Source organism: Pteropus medius, unplaced genomic scaffold (genome assembly GCF_902729225.1).
Source record: "Pteropus medius unplaced genomic scaffold, Ma_sr-lr_union100, whole genome shotgun sequence".
NCBI classification, from domain to species: domain Eukaryota; kingdom Metazoa; phylum Chordata; class Mammalia; order Chiroptera; family Pteropodidae; genus Pteropus; species Pteropus medius.
The window spans coordinates 1,661,870-1,677,224 of record NW_024350923.1 but is presented as its reverse complement, the minus strand read 5'-3'; the positions used below and the strand labels follow the sequence as shown (position 1 = coordinate 1,677,224).

At 64.7% G+C, this 15,355-nt stretch overlaps 1 protein-coding gene and 2 long non-coding RNA genes across 8 annotated transcripts in view; 2 read left to right on the top strand and 1 right to left on the bottom strand.

Annotated features, from left to right (window-relative positions):
• Positions 1 to 3,058, top strand: part of LOC120584696 (uncharacterized) — a 5,274-nt gene extending 2,216 nt beyond the window's left edge. Inside the window, exons 2-3 of the long non-coding RNA XR_005648095.1 lie at positions 567 to 1,108; positions 2,919 to 3,058. This is a non-coding gene — a long non-coding RNA (uncharacterized LOC120584696). The remainder of the gene's footprint in view (positions 1 to 566; positions 1,109 to 2,918) is intronic.
• The window catches only part of SLC67A1 (solute carrier family 67 member 1), a 24,522-nt gene extending 14,138 nt beyond the window's left edge, over positions 1 to 10,384 (bottom strand). Inside the window, exons 1-5 of one of the 6 annotated variants that reach the window (XM_039840547.1) lie at positions 10,186 to 10,384; positions 8,972 to 9,245; positions 5,726 to 5,823; positions 4,782 to 4,942; positions 4,407 to 4,539 (exon numbers count right to left, since the gene is read on the bottom strand). In XM_039840547.1, the coding sequence (XP_039696481.1) occupies positions 4,407 to 4,539; positions 4,782 to 4,942; positions 5,726 to 5,823; positions 8,972 to 9,109 (530 nt within the window). In that variant the 5' untranslated portion in view covers positions 9,110 to 9,245; positions 10,186 to 10,384. Of the gene's footprint in view, positions 1 to 4,406; positions 4,540 to 4,771; positions 4,943 to 5,725; positions 5,824 to 8,971; positions 9,246 to 9,396; positions 9,545 to 10,185 lie in introns of those variants that run through there. The other 5 variants (XM_039840552.1, XM_039840551.1, XM_039840548.1 and 2 more) reach the window with 5 other exon arrangements.
• LOC120584695 (uncharacterized) lies at positions 9,098 to 15,355 on the top strand. The gene is made up of 3 exons (XR_005648094.1): positions 9,098 to 9,473; positions 10,597 to 10,806; positions 14,016 to 15,355. It is a non-coding gene; the product is annotated as an uncharacterized LOC120584695 (long non-coding RNA).

Sequence of the window (15,355 nt, the reverse complement as noted above, 5' to 3'; positions counted from 1 at the left end):
CAGACGAACCAGCTCCCGGGGCGTCAAAACCACCCACAACGACACGACTCCGCTCACCCCCAGCTCAGACGCCCTTGCCAAGCCACCCCATCCCTCGGGCGCCGGAGGGGCACCTGACTCAGTCTGACAGAACCCCAACTCCCGCGGGCGCCCAGGCTGCTCAGATCTCAGCAGGGCCCACGGCTCCCCCAGGCCAGCCTGAGCCGGCGCGTGGTCTTAGGTTCACACCTGCATTCCACCTGTTAGCAAAACCAAGCCAGAGCCTGCCTTCTGCCCTCTCCCCCGAAGGCCGCCCCTGGCCCAGCCGCCAACCTGTCCTGCCCAGACCAGTGCAGAAGCGACCTCGCTGGTCTCCCCGCAGTGACCGCAGCCCCCACCTTCTCAGCACGGCATCTGGGTTATAGCTGTCCTTTTGTGCCCGTCCAGGGCTTCATGGCCACTGCTTCTCTACTCCCGCCTGAGTCCTGTGGGACGGGGCCTGCTGCCTTTCCCAGATGTCCTCCTGAAGAGGAATTTTCCACTCAAATGGCTAGCCTTGTAATCAGCTCTTTGTTCTGCTTCTGTAGACACGCTTGCCACACAGGCCGAAGGACAGGGTGACCTTGACATCAACTGAAGACTCGTCCTCCGCTTTGCTTGCTGTGTCTAGATAATGGATGTATCCGTTGCTTGATAACAGATGTATTGCCTGAATTCCTGTCTGAGAATCTCATGAGCTGATTGGCCAATGCCAACTGTAACTGTGTGGATAAGCCCTATAAAAGCAGGGTTACCCCTGAGCTTGGGGCCCAGATCTTCAGAGTGCCAGCTCCTCTGGGACCGCCGGCGTCAGAAACCTGAGTTCTCCAACTCTCCGAGTGCTGCTTGGTTTCTCGCCGGGCTGATTTTTGCAACATTTCTGGAGGCCCCAGCGAGATTCCAATCACGCCAGCCCTTTAAGCTGCTGGACCGTGGCTCAGTCGGGCCAGGGAGGAGAGGCTCCGAGATGAATGGGCAGGCATGCCACCTGACGGTATTTGGACTGGCACCCCAACTCCCAGGACAGCCAAGCCCGGACCAGACTCAAAGGAGGGACGGACCAACTCACCAGGAACGGCCACAGGATAAGGTAAGGGCCCGGGATCAGCCCCAGTCAAGTCCCGTCTTCGGACGGAAGAGGAGCTTGATCATACAATGTCTTCAGTTATAAGACACAGGTCAGGGGCTTCCAAAAAGCGAGAGGCAATGTCTTAACCTCTGGGGTGTGAATCTGTGAGTGAATGAGCATCCTGGCTGGTTTGACTCGGTCAGGCGTGAGTTTGTAGATCCACGGCTGGGCACCCATAAGGTCCCCTAAAGGCTACAGAGTCTGAGTGGACTCGTCTGTGATTCCGTGATGCACGGCATATGGTCCAGGGCAGCACTGGACCAGTGTCCGATCGTAAGTCACAAAGCTGAGTCCACTATGGCCAAGCGTCACCTAAGCTCCTTCGGACGTGGCTGGAGGAGCACCTGAGTGGTCTCCTCTCTGGAGGAGGCACCCACCCTTGTTTGTCTTTGTGCCACCGACGCAGGGTGGGATACGCAGGGAGGAGGGACAACTGATTACTGATTCGGCTTAAGAATTGTCTGTCTCCAAATGGCCCTTTTGACATAGGGGCCCTCCGTCAAATTATTTTCTTGAAATTTTAAGGTCTATTTTCTCTCTCCATTAGGGAGCTCCCTAAGGCATTATGGGTGGAGGTTCCTCTAAGCCAACTGTCTTAAATTGTATGTTGAAAAATTTTAAGAACTGTTTCCCAGTGGACTACAGGGGCAAAACTCCGTACTCTTTGTGTGCTCGAGTGGCCCGCCTTCGGGGTAGAGTGGCCTTCGAAGGGGACCCTGGACCTCCCCACTGTGAGAGCTGTGTACCGGGGAGTGACAGAGACCCCTGGACATCCAGACCAGTTTCCATACATAGACTCATGGCTGCGAATTGCTACTGTGGTGTCCCCTTGGGTCCAGTTCTGAGCCAAGAGGCAGGGACGGAGTAGGGGGAAAGGACAAGGAAGAGCCAGCAAGAGCCATCCACCAAGGGGACCCCGAGGAAGAGCCTCTCTTCCCTCCGCCGTACGTCCCAGCAGCCCGCCAGTCCCCACAGAGCCGCACTGCCCCCGATCACCAGACAGCCCTCCGCCATCGGCGCCCGAGTCCACGGCGCCTTTGCTCGGCCACGCAGCCGGCCCAGCAGCCTGTGGCCCTCCAGATGCCCCTCCGACAGACGCGAGGCCCTCCTGAGATGAGCGGAGACGGCACACCCCAGCCGGGCCGCCCCGTCCTCCGCCGCCGGCCATTCCGCAGCCGACCTCCTCGGCTGGAAGCAGCACCACCCCCTCCGCCCCACTCGGTGATTGACCTGCTCGAGTCCACCCTCCAAACTCATCGGCCTACCTGGGATGACTGTCACCAACTCCTCCTAACTCAGCATCGAAGAACGACGCCGGATTCTGTCGGAAGCACGGGGGTGGCTCCAAGGATGAGCACTGGACGGTGCACTAGACCCTGCAGCATGGCCTTGGGGGCTGCGCCTGACGCCGGCCCCAACTGGGACTTCAATGTCCCGAATGGAAGGGAGTCTCTCGACAGGTCCCGGCAGGCCATACTGCAGCGGGTGAAAGCTGGGGCCAAAAATAAACCTCTAGAAGCCAGGGGAGTCACCCACGGAGTTCTACGAGAGACTGTGCGAGGCGTCCCGGGTGTATGTCCCTTCTGACCCGAAGCACAAGAAAACCCGCTCATGGTCAACGTGACATTCGTGGCCGTCAGCTTCAGAAATCAGAGGGCTTCGCTGGGACGAGCGCCACCCAGCTGCCTCCCCCGTCTCCTCCCTGAGGTCAGGTGACCACCTGTCCACGTGGCCCCGATCCTGCTCGGTCATCACTCTATACAACCTGCAGGTCGACCCGACGTTCTGGGAACGTGTGTCGCATCCATTCGATCTGAGCCCTCGGCCTGTCTTCTCCGCCGCTGTACCCCAGAACCCAGAATGGCCGGGGCGCATAGTAGATGTTCAATAAACACGGCGAGAAACCGTGAATGAAGGGGTCCTGTCCTCCTGCCCCAGGGCTCAGCAGAGGACTTGGGAAAGCCAGGCTCTCATGGAAATGCCGGGGACAGAGACCACCCTCCAGAGAGAGAAGCGTCATGACAAGGGCCTCATGCCCTTCTGTCCTCCAGTCCCTGGGGCTCGGCCATCACCCAGCTGCCTCCACCACTGCTGGGGCTTGTCTGGGGCACTTGGAGAGTCTGGGGAAACTGAGTCCCACAGAGGCCCAGGGGCTGGCATAGGGTCATCCAAGACTGGAGGTCCCTGTGTCAACAGAGGTGGCAGCCTGATGCTCAGCATCACCCCGCCATCCTGTGTGTGTGTGCACGTGCGTGTGTGCGTGGTTCAGACACCAGAGAGGCCACTCTGAGTCCCAGAGCCTGTGCAGGGTGGGCAGGCCACCAGCTGGCACGGGGCCTCTGGTCAGGGAGCAGGTGGGGGGCCTCATCCACAGTCGGGTGGGCAGCCGCCACCCAGACGAAAACAAAAGGCTTGGGCAGGCAGGAAGGTGGGTGCAAAGTCTGCTTCTGTGAAGAGAGCTGACTTTGACGGGTTGTTGGGGCGCCTCCGGGAGGGACAAATGGGGGTGGGGAAGCACGAGGGTCTGGTCTGCCAGCAGAAGGGAGGTCTCTGCCACACTCTAGCCAGTCCAGGCCCGGTGTCCTGGGTCCAAGGTTAAGCTCTTCCCCTAGGAGGCACCCCCAGCACAGCAGGTGCTGCAGGCTCTGGGCAGCCCCACGGCAGGGTGGGGAGCGCTGGGATGGGGTCCACCCTGCCCACCACGTGTGGGGGCTGCCCGCAGGCTCTCAGGGTGCTGGGTGGGACCTGAGTCCTGCAGGACAGGCCCCCGGACCTCTGCGTGTGCAGAGCTGGCGTCACAGGGGCGACGGAGGCCTTTATTTCACCCACGCTAGTTAATAAGCCTCCCGCAAGCTGCAGTCCCCTCTCCAGAGCCTCGGATCTGGTCGCAGGCAGCGTCCCAGACTCCGGTCCCGTCATCCGGGGACCCCGCCCCAGGGCCTGCCCTCAGGCTTCCTTTAGGAAATTAGCTTTCCTAATTTCGGTCTGGCCGGAGCCGGCCAGGCCCCCAGCCCGGCACCGCCCAGGGCAGGGCGGCCAGACAGCAGCGGCACCTGCAGCGCGGGGCGCGGGCGCCCCCTGCCGGCCGACTCCTCCCAGCGGGTAGGGCCAGCGGGTCATCCGACGCCGGACGCGACCTGCTCCGCGTGCGGACGGCGAAACCGAGGCCCGGAGCCGATCCGGCCTCGGCCGTCCCGACCAGTACCTCCACCGCCCTCGCCGGCCCGCCCGCCGCCGGGTCCCCGCCCCGGCCACTCACCCGCATGCCGTGCTCAGGGTCCCGCCGAGCAGGGAGCCGAGGATGGTGCCGGAGCCCACGCAGAGGCCCAGCCGGCTCAGGGCCGTGGGCCGCTCCTCGGGCGTGGTCAGGTCTGTGATGACCATCTGGGCGGCTGGGGGCGAGAGGGGGGCTGAGCGGCGCCGACCCCTCTCTGACCTCTGTGCGGCCCAGGCCACGCCCCCACGCCCCCCACCTCTGACCCGGCCGCCCCCGCCCCCTCGCGGACCCCGCCCAGAGTACCAGCCTGGGGCCTCTGCCCGTCCCCGGCGCAGGCTGCGCCCCCCGTCCGCTGCGCCCGCTTCTCCCCTGCCCCGCCCTCCGCCCAGGCTACCGGGACGGGCCACCTGGCCCTACTTGGCATCGCGTGCATGAGCGCGCTGGGCAGGCGCGAGGCGAAGAGCAGAGCCACCCCCGGCAGCCACGGGGTGCAGGCGGCCGCCAGGAGCAGGTAGAAGGCGGAGGACGCCAGGAAAGAGATGGTGAACGCGGCCCTCGCCCCGCGCTGGTCCGCGAACCTGGGGGGACACCGCACCTGTGACCCTCACAGGCGTCAGCAGGGTTCCCCCTCTTCTGCCTGCCCCCCTGCCCCCGGGACTGCAGGGGAGCTCGGCAGACGCCTCCTACCCACAGAGCTCATCAGGGAGACTCGGGTGCTGGGAGGGCTGGGGCAGGGCCTGGGCCTGGACCCCCGTGGGGTGCCCCGCCTCCTTCGTCCCGGCCTCAGTTCCCCCATCCTTCCAATGGGAGAGCTTTCCGTGACCTCCGGGTGTCACTTTCTATGAGAATAACTCGTGGGATCCGAAGGGACCTCTGGACGTGGTGGTTACAGAGCGCGTCCCGCCCAGCCCCCCTCCCCCGCCCTGCTCTGCGGGGTTTTACAGTCTGCAGTCTCTCTTCTGCCCAGTTCGCCAAGAACCTGACGCCCCCACGCGCCGTGTCCGCCGCAGGTTTGCGGAGGGGTGCGGGGGGTGGGGGGTGGGGGGTGGGGGGTGGGAAGACCACCGGGAGCCCGAGGGGCCCAGTCTCCAGAAGGGTCTTTTCCGGAGAAGATGCCCGTAGGCCCCCAGCTCCGCGGGCAGGGCCTTCCACCAATTCAGTCAATCCAGCATTAGTGGGTGTCGTGGGTGGGGACACCCAGCCTGAAGGCATTAAGCTATTCTGGGCCTCTAGGCCCCTCTGGGCAGCGATGTTGCTGGCACCTCGCTGGGGCCGGGGTGAAGTCGGGGTGGGGGTGGCGGGGAAGGGGGGGAGACAGGCCTGAGCCAGCCTGTGACCCCCCGAGGGGCGGCCCACAGTACCTGCCAAACACCGGCCCGCCCAGCAGCTGAAGCACACCCAAGGTCGTCTGCAGGTAGCCAAAGGCGACAGAATCCAGGCCCAAGCTCCGGGACAGGTACTGAAACACAGGAGGGGTCATGGGAAGGGTCTGGGAAGGACCCCAATATCCAGAATCGGGGGTCCTCGGTGGGCGGGGGGTCCGTGAGTCTGTCCTTGACTGCCCCGCGGTGTGCCCGGCAGGGACCTTTGGCACTGGGTCTGGGCCGCTCGTCTTGGTGGGGGCTGCAGGGGCCTCTAGGACCAGGCTCCAGGAGCTCAGGGGAGGCAGCTGCTGGCCCTCCTTCCCTGGTGGGGTACACTCACACCCGCGGGCCGGGCGAGGGGAGCCGCTCGGCCCCCACCATTTTGGCTTCATTCACTCAGAGCTGGTAGGGGAGAGACTGTGGTGTGTCCAGGTCAGCAGGACATTGTCCCCAATGCCCCGATGGCCTCCAGGAGGTGCCCCTTCTCCCAGCAAGACACGGTCAGCTCTGTGTGGCTCCTGGCCCCTTCTGACGGATGCCCATCTGGGGAGCGAAAGGCAGTGACCAGTGTCCCTCCACGGGACCTGAGGAGGCATGGGAGCCCTGGTCTCCTGTCCTGGCCTGCCCTGATTCTCTGTGGCCCCAGGATGCCTGTGGCTGCCCCTTCTTTGGCCCTGGCCTCTGGGTTCCTGTCCCCTGCCTCCAGGGATCCCACTTAATGGGTTAAATCATCCGCCCAATCATGTGTTGAAGGCCTTGGTCATCGGGATGCGGCTGTATTGGGAAGCAGGGTCCTTCCGGAGGTAACTGCATTACAGTGAGGTCGCTGGGGTGGGCCCTGGTGTCCTAGGAAAGGGGAACTTCGGACACACCCACGAGCCAGGGACTGTCTGAGCCACCAGAAGCTGAAGAGGAAGGAAGGACCCTCCCTCTACTTTCGGGAGGGAGCCCTGCCCTGCAACCTTGGACTTGGACTTCTTGCCTCCAGAGCAGCCCCAGGACGTGCCCGCCCCTCTTCTCTGCCCCTGTCCGTGCTCCCCCTCAGCACTGCTTCCTTTCCCTCCGGCACGTCCCCCTCCTCCCTGCCTGCTCCTCCTTCACCCGAGCTGGCAGGAAGCCGGGACCCTAGCTGTCCCTCGGCTTTCTCTGTGGGCCTGGCGGTGGCATGTTCCCCTGGGAAGTATGTTCTCGGTCCCTGGTCCCACTGTGCTCCCTGCCCCCCCCATCACGCCCAGCCTCAGGCTCTGTCAAGGCCGGGTTCTGGAAGGTCTCTCCTGGTCTGTTTTCTCGGCTTCCCTCCTCTCCCCACTGCCCCAGTCCTCCAGAAAGAGCTGCTACCTCCCTTTTCCTCCAGCTTCACGAGGAGAGTCGCCCCCTATTCTCCCTCCCTCCCACCTCCTTCCTGCTCTCCTACAAAGCCTCAGCATGGGTCCGATCCCTCTAGACCTATGCAGCTCTGTGCAGGCCTTCCTCTAAAACTATTTTACCTCTACCCCATAGAGAGGAAGTTGCCACTTGGCCCAGGCCAAGAGGGGGCAGCTGTGTTAAGCGTGGGCCTCCAGCTCAGTGTGGGACCTAGGCAGAACACACGCCTGCTTAACGGCTTTCCTACCTTCTACCCCACTCGCCGGGGTCCTCTATATTGAATAAAGGCAGTTCCGACACGGCCGAGTGTATGTATTTGACGTTTCAGATCACCCGGTATCCCAGGGTTCAGGTCCAGTCTTGAGTGTCGCCCTGACACCCCTCTTTCTCGCTCACCCCCATCCAATCCACGGAGGCTTGGCCTTCGCCACAGACCCCGACTCCCTGCGCCCTGGCCCGCTGCTCAGCTCCGCCGTCCCGGAGACCCGGCCCCTCTGGCCGGGGCTCCTTCCCTGCCCTCTGCCCCAGTGACTCCCCGGGGCCTACGCCCCATGCTCTCTCCTCGCACCCTTCCGGCCTTTGCTGGGTATCACCTTCCCCAGCCTGGCATGCGTCCTCGGCCACACCCCGTCCCACCCCCATTGCCTTTTCCAAAATACAGTCGAGCTACTGTGCTTTCCCGTTGGGGGCATCACCGTCCCGCCACACTCAGACGGCGCAGCCGACCACCCGCCGCGAGGGGCAGCTCATCTGGGCCGCGTTCTGAGTTCTAGGACGGGGCGCTCAGTGGGCCTCGCTGAACAAGCACACGCCCCTCCCCAGAGAGCTGCCCCTCTCTCTGAGGGTGCTAACTGTTCACAAACAGTGGGGACAGCCAGGCACCTCCCTAGGCCTCCAGGCTGCTGCTGAGGGGCTGGACCAGGCCATTTGGCAAACTGAGCTGGGCTTGGGTGACCCAAGGGACAGAGCTCGGGTCACTGGTTGGCCTGCAGCCCCTGCCAGGCCAGGAATGATGACGAAGGCCATCCCCGCTCCTGCCCAGACCCCCAGGCCCAGGCTGCTCGTGAGAGTCTCCTGGGGAACTTCTGACAGTGCCCAGCGGCTGGGGCCATGGCTCCCCCAGGCCAGCTGGTGAAGGACCTCTGAGGCTCTGGGGCTTCCTCCGCCCCGGCGGAGCTGTCACCCGGGGTGAGAGCCTGTGGCCAGCCGCCTCTGGTTTCTGGAATGAACAAACAGGAGCGCACAGGAGATGGCCCGGCTGGTGGGTGGGCGCTAACCTGGAAGTCACAGTGGCCACTTGACCAACTGCCTACCAGGGCCAGGCCGCAGAGGATGGATGGAGCAGGTCTCGCCCTCGCGTCCTGGTGCCCGAGACAGAAGTAGCCCAGGGCCGTGGAACAGGATGTGGGCTGTGGGCAAGCCACACGAGGACCGACCAACCAGAACCAGGGATGGAACAGAAGTGGGTCTCAGTGCCAGGCGGGAAGTGGGTCTCAGTGCCTGCCACAGAGCGGGCCTGAGCAGGGGCCCGGATGCAGCTAGGATGTGAGCTGAGCAGATGCTGGGGTGGGGGGGAGGGGTGAACAGAGCTAGGACCTGGAAGAGGGCCGCTTGGCAGTGGGGCGGCTTCCCACGGCCCCTCTCCAAGGCTGCAAGGCTGGCGGGGCCTCCGGAGTCCAGGACGTGCTGATGGGAGTCAAGAGGCACAGTCCCTGGGTCTCTTAACTTGCTCAGCTCCAGTGTGGCAAGGGGCCCCCAGAGAGAGGGGCCAGAGCAGCATCAGGCCCCCACCCCTTGCCCCTGCCGTGGCCCAGGTGGGCAACGAGACGGCAGGCGAGGGCAGGCTGGCGGCCGGCTGCCGGGGCAGGAGGCACTCACCGGCAGGACAGAGAACTGCATGAAGAGGCATGTGAACTCCAGGGTGGCCAGCGCATAAGTGAGCAGGAGGGTCGTGGGCCAGCCCAGGGCGCCCGTCTCGGCAGGGGACTGGCCCCTGCGGGCCCTAGCTCCCTGCATCCTGGGCACAGGAAACCTGGTAGGTACCCGAGCTGGAGGGTGGTGGAATAGGCGGAGTCAAAAGTCCTCTTGTGCTGGGCGACGGTGCTGAGTCACTGGGCGGGAGGTGGGTGGCGGTGGTGCCGGCCTGGCCTCACTGCAGGAGAGGACAGCGCTTCAGGATCCCGGCCGGGCGCCCTTAGAGAGCGTGGCAGGTGTCCCTGTCCCTTCATAACTGATAGCTCCAGGCGTCTGGGCACACAGCCACCATGGGGCTGGAGACAGGGGCCCGCCCTCCCCACACATACCTTACACAGGAAGGCACGGCACCCCATTTTTAGAGGGAGACAAGGCCTAGCTAGGTTGGTTGCTGACTGCAGCGCAGGTAGGTGCCTCCTGAGGGTGTGGGGCTAACCTGGGAGCCTGTGCCTGGGCAGGGGGCGGGACTCCTGAGGCCTACGGTGCACCCTAGCACGTGCAGCAGCTTTTGGTCACCAGAGGCCTACCTTCCTCGTTTTAACAGCCTGAGGGAGCTTCTGGCAGGGCCTGGGGTTGGGGCGACAGACCGGCTCAGCCTGACACGCCCCGAGGTGGCCCTGCTCCCCTGCACAGGCAACCCAGGCTGCCTCCTTTCTCCCTGGCCTGACTTTGCCCAGGCTCTCAGACACCCCATTTCTCCCAGGTTGGCGTGAAAGGCAGGAGCTCTGAGCTTTCAAGGAGTACCTGGTGTCCAGACCACGCACGGGGTGGAAGGAGAGGGGACAGGGACTGGGAAGAAGGATAGGAGGGGGGAGGGGTAGAGGGCAGGAGGTGGCAGACAGACCCACAGGAGGGGCATGGGGGTAAGGACAGGGACTAGGGGTGCAGGAGGGACCCACCCCACAGACCAGGGGCTACAGAGCTGGAAAATTTCTGTCCCCATGTCACACTGCGGTGACCTCGCCCCCTTGGCCCCAGGTCACCAGAGCCCCAAGCTGTGCAGATGCTCATGGCTTCAAGCTGTCCCTCTGGAGAGTCGGGGGGCTGGGTGGGAGGGGGCTTACAGCCGTGGGGAGCCCCGGGGAGCACGCAGACTGCATTGAGCTGGCATGACTCACCAGAGACGTAACCAGGTGTCCAGCAGCTCAGAGACCGGCCACAGGCTTGAATGTCAAAACCAAAGTCCACTCTGCCATGTTAAGTCCAGCTCAGCAGAACAGAGAACCGCAGGGAGCAAGGAGCCTGAGAGAGGAGGGCAGCCGGCCTCGGAGCCCCTCTTGCGGTGCCCGGGGAGGACTGGGAGGGCCGGGAGGGCGGGCCAAAGTCCAGGCACCGGGCACCAGGTGCCGGTTGGCCCGGAGTCGGCAGGGGCGTGGCTCACGGCCACCCCTGGGCACCGCGGGCCTGTGCTGGAGTTGGACTGCGGCCCAGCGCACACGCCCAAGGCTCTAACTATAAGGATGAAAACGAGGACGATGCCTGAACGTGAACCAGTCACTGTTTTTTGATCCTTGGTCACCATTCCTCAGGGCCTGATTGGAAATCCGTGCCTTCGATCCATGTGACACGATTGGGGCCTGACAGAATGAAGAGCTCACGGTTCTGTCCCGTGCAGTCACCTGTCTACGTGGTCGGTGTCGGCATCCAGCCCTCCCCTCCCGTCTTCCCCTCCGTCTGTGTCTGACAGGGCGCCCCGTTCTCTGCCCGCTCAGAGATGCTGGGGGTCCAGGGTACAGCAGGTGAGTCAGCGGGCTGTCCTCGAAGGACTGCACAGAAGGCTGGCCTGCGGAAGGGGGTGGCCCCGGTCTCCGATGTCAGAGTCATGGCTGCTGGGGGAGGACTGAAGTCTGGATGGTTCCATACCCCATGCGGGCGGGGTACAGACTGTCCCCAGGAGGGTCTGGAGCCCCGAGGCCCACTGGGCTCCCGGCCTGGCTGCTCTCCAGGACAGGCCCGGAGGTCGGGATGTGTGCTGGCTCCTCCTGGGCACCCCCAGCAGAGGTCAGGGATGAGAGATCTCGGCCTGACCAGGGGCAGACAGGGCCGCCAGGGGGCCCCTGGTGCTTGCATGGGGCGGGGACAGAGCCGCTGTTACTCACCTCACCGTCCTGGGTCGGGCAGGGCCTGTGAACGGTGTCGAACTGGTTGGGGCAGAAGCAATTGGATCTCTGCAGGGGCGTTTGTCCCGACAGGCTCAGCGAGGAGGTCGGGGAGTTTCCTGGTCTTCGGGGAGTGTGGGAAGGCTGCCTTTCGGGCTGGAGGTGGGGGGAGCAGCACCTGGGAGCCCGGAACCTCTTTCAGAGCAAGCAGCTTTGGTGTGGGCCTGTGCGGCCAACACACTCACTCAGCCACTCAACAAACGCTCTGCGCTCCCCCAGGACCCACAGCCCCCAGGACCCTGAGAAAATGGTTCTACCAGACCGGACTGATCCGGGCTAGCTGAGACATCTGGGGCGGAGCTGGGGAGGAGGGCTTCTTGGAGGAGGTGATGCCTCCACGAAGTCTTAAGGATGAACGCAGACTGGCCGGGTACGGGAAAGGCACGGCAGGCAGAGAGAACAGCATGGACGAGGCCTAGGCTTGGGGTGTTTGCAAACCGAGAACCCTGGGTGGGTCGGGGGCACAGATGTGCAGTGGGGGGAGGGGCCGTGAGGCCCAGATCTCGGAGTATCCCGCAGGCCACAGCGAAGCCCTGCGGGGCCCCGGAGAGGCTGGGAGTGGGAGGGACACTGTGAGGAGGGACACCCAGGCTCAAGTGTGCTGGACGGTGAGACCCTGTGAGCACCCCAGAGCTGGCAGGGTCCGAGGGGCCAGAGGACGTCTGAATCCGGCACAGGCCCTGAAACAGGCAGCCCCGCTGGAACCGACACGCATTTATTGAGCACCTACTGTGTGCTGGGCTCTGTGCCCCATGCTCAGGACATTCAGCCAACAGGATTGACTGTGACTCGCATTCCAGTGTGCCTGAGGGCTTCTGTGCGTGGGCACGCGTGTGTGCGTGGGTGGGCCAGGGCAGACATCACCCGGCGTGTGTGACGCATAAGCAGACGTCGCTGCCGTGAGCAGGTGGGCTTTGCTCTGTGGGCGGAGGTGCCGTCACGGGGTTCTGAGCCTGCCTGGTGTTCTCGAAGGGACCTTTGGCCAAAGTGCTTATCAGAGACTGGGGAGCAGCAAAGGGCAGATTTTGTTGGGGTGATGAGCGTGCGGGTGGGAGGTGGCAGTGGAGGGTCCCAGGCTGGGGCTCTGCACACCCGGGGTATGGAACAGCCGCCAGCTGAGAAGGGGACCTGGCGGGGGCTGGGGAGGTGGCTCTCTGTGGGGGGACCTGCCAGCACTCAGAGCTCCAGTGGGTGGGGACTTGGGTAGCACACAGGTGCGGCACAGGGCGGGGATCTGAATGCAGGTGTGAATCGGGGTGTCCTTCGCATGGAGGTGGTTTTGGGGTGCTAACAGAACGAGATGGCTTGGGACGGGTCCCGTGGGAAGTGCTCACGCCAGCGCTTGTTACTCTGCTATGCCCCGAGGGAAATCCTGCCTCAGGTCATCTCTTTGGGGACACCAACCAGGCTTTGGCTGGGGCTGGGCCGGGGCAGGGGCAGCTTCTGAGGGGGGGTCCCTTGCCTGCCCCTCACCTTCTCAGTGGGGGTACATGCGGTTTCAGGTCTTGGCCAGCAGGGGCGCCAACCCTCACAGCAGCATCTGTCCTGTCCCTGTCTCTGTCATTCAGACTCCAGCCTGGTGTCCCTGGTGTCACGGCCTGACGAAGGGCACCTAGCCGCTGCAGGCGTGGGGCCCGGCCACAGTGTGCCAGCTCCATCTTGGGGGTGGTCGGGTTAAGGGCGTGACGTGCCTCTGCAGCTGCCCCTTAAGGGCTGGGCTAGCACGTGCCGAGGAACCTTCTAGAACTGGGGCCCGTGAGTAGACTGCTGGGGTTGGAGTCTGGGCAGGGGCTTCTCGAGGAGGGGGCAGGGGCTGGGCCTCACGCAGTTCCAATTTGCTCTGGGGGCAAGTCGTGGGCACTTCCTGGAGGAGGAGGCCACGCCAGCCAGCAGAGGTGTCTCCGCCTGCCTCTGGTGACCCGGACACCCCAGTGTCCAGGCGGAGGGGGCGCCGCGGCCTGTGCAGGGGACAGAGGCCCACCGCTCACCTGCTGAGCTCTGCCGTACTGGGCCCAGTGCTGGCACGCGGGGTCCCGTGCGGTGGGGTGGGGTCACTCCAGGGGCTCATGCCAGGTGGTGGCCCCAAGTGAGAGAGATACAGGTCTCGATGGCACAGAAGGCTGCAAGGGTGGTGTCCAGGCGAGAGGCCTGCAGACCGGACACGCAGACCGGACATGAGACCAGGGGCCCTCGGGTGACAGCTGGGGTACGCCGCGGGGTGGCCGTCCTGTTTGTTCCACAACCAGAGGAGAGGAAGAGCAGGGGCCCCTGCCTTGGGGTCGCCCCGCACACAGACCCCTGCACCCTGGCTGCCTGGGAAGTGGGGCTTCCCACGTGAGAACGACAGCCCTAGACAAAGCAGGGAGGGCGGCCCCCCTGCGCCCATGGCTCCCTGGAGGCCAGATAGACTCACTCTGGACCTTGACCCAGAGTGGAAGAAGGAAGGAAAGACAGGGGGTGCGCAGCCCGAGCAGTGGCGTGGGGGTGGGCCCCGCGAGGTCACGGGCCCCCCCAGGCCCCCCAAGGGACGCCGCGCCCCAACTTCTGTACTTGGGCGGGAATAGCAGCTTCAAAGGCGGGGTGTCCGTCCAGGGAGGCCGACGGGCCAGCGGCTGGCTGCTGATGGTCCGGCCTGGCCAGGCCCTCGGAAGGCCGTGGGACACAGGAGAGCGAGGCTCAGAGGCCAGCCACGCGCCCGAGCGCCAGGCCCGGCCGGGGGAGACGCGGCCCACCGGGCGGTGTGGACGCGGCTCTCCCGACAGCGTTTTGTCCTTCCGTCCCACACCCAGCGTCTCCTAGAACCTCCGTCCACTGGGGACCCGGCGAGGAATGCGGAGAGAAGCAGGAAGCACTTTCGGGGAGCCGGAGGCCAGGCCCGCACCCACGCGCCCGCACGCCTCCCCTGCCCGGCGGCAGCCTCAGGAGCCCGGCTATCTGCTTTACGGTGGGGACACTGGGGACCCGGCTGCCGGGTCCTAGGGTCCCCGGTGCCTCCTGCCCCAGGGCCTCTGGTCGTCCAGGTCTCGCTCGTGGTTTGCAGACTGAAGGCGCACGTGTGACACCCAGGCCCCGCCCGGCCCCTGCCACTCGCGGGCCTCGGCGGGAGCTGTGGCCTTGACAGTGTCCCCTGGACCCCGTGTCCTCGGGCAGCCGGCCCCATGCAGGTCTGCAGCCCAGGCACTGCCCTGGCTCACTCAGCTGCTCTGCGCTGCCCAGGGGCCTGGAGTCCCCGGAGTGGTGGTCCCAAGGAGAGAGACGTCTGCTGGCTAAACGCATGGACACGGGCGAGGACGCAGATCACGGGTCCCGACTGGATAGTCGCGGGGCTGCTCAGTGGCCAACGGTGGCCGAGCTGGGGCTAGACCGGCCCTGTAGCCAGCTCTGCTGGCCTGGCATCCCCATGAGTCACCAGGCCTTGCCACGGCTCTTGTCCTCTCAAGCCTGGATCCTTGTGAGGGCTGAATGAGATACAGTTCACTCAAAGGGCGCGGCACGGGGCTGCCTGGCACAGAGAGGACATGCCACCAGCTGGGCACTGACCAGCATCCACCAGGGGCCAGGCCTGTGCGTGGCCAGTGGGACGAGCGGAGTCCTCGGTCTGCCTCCCGGAGTCTCCGGGACTCAGTGGGGTGGGAGCACTGTCCATGCGGCTCATCGCGCAGTTAGTTTCCTGCGTCTGACAGGGGGCTGCGTGTCACCGGGGACGCAAGGCCTTGTTGGAGGCCGGATCCCGCCATCAGCCCTGTCCCTGGGCTCAGAACAGCTGTCCAGTCTTCATTACAACGGCAGCCGGAGGGGTGGCCGGTGCTGGGGCTGTGCCCTGCCCCCCGCCCCAGGCTGCGGCGAAAGATCGGGAATGATGTGGGCGATGCCAGCTTCTCAGGGAAAGGGACACTGTGCCAGCACACGTGCACACAGCCGTCGACCTTCGTCAGGGGCCTCACCGATGAGAGAGCAGAGGCACAGAGAGATGAAGCCGTGTGCCCCAGGTCACACAGAGGGGAGAGGCCGTCACCCCGTGTGACTCCAGGCAGCACCCCCTGCCTGGCCCCCTGCCCCATTCTTCCTGAGTGAATGCTGCCAGCACGGAGTGGCCAGAGGTAGAAAAGCCAGATGCCACCCACAGAAG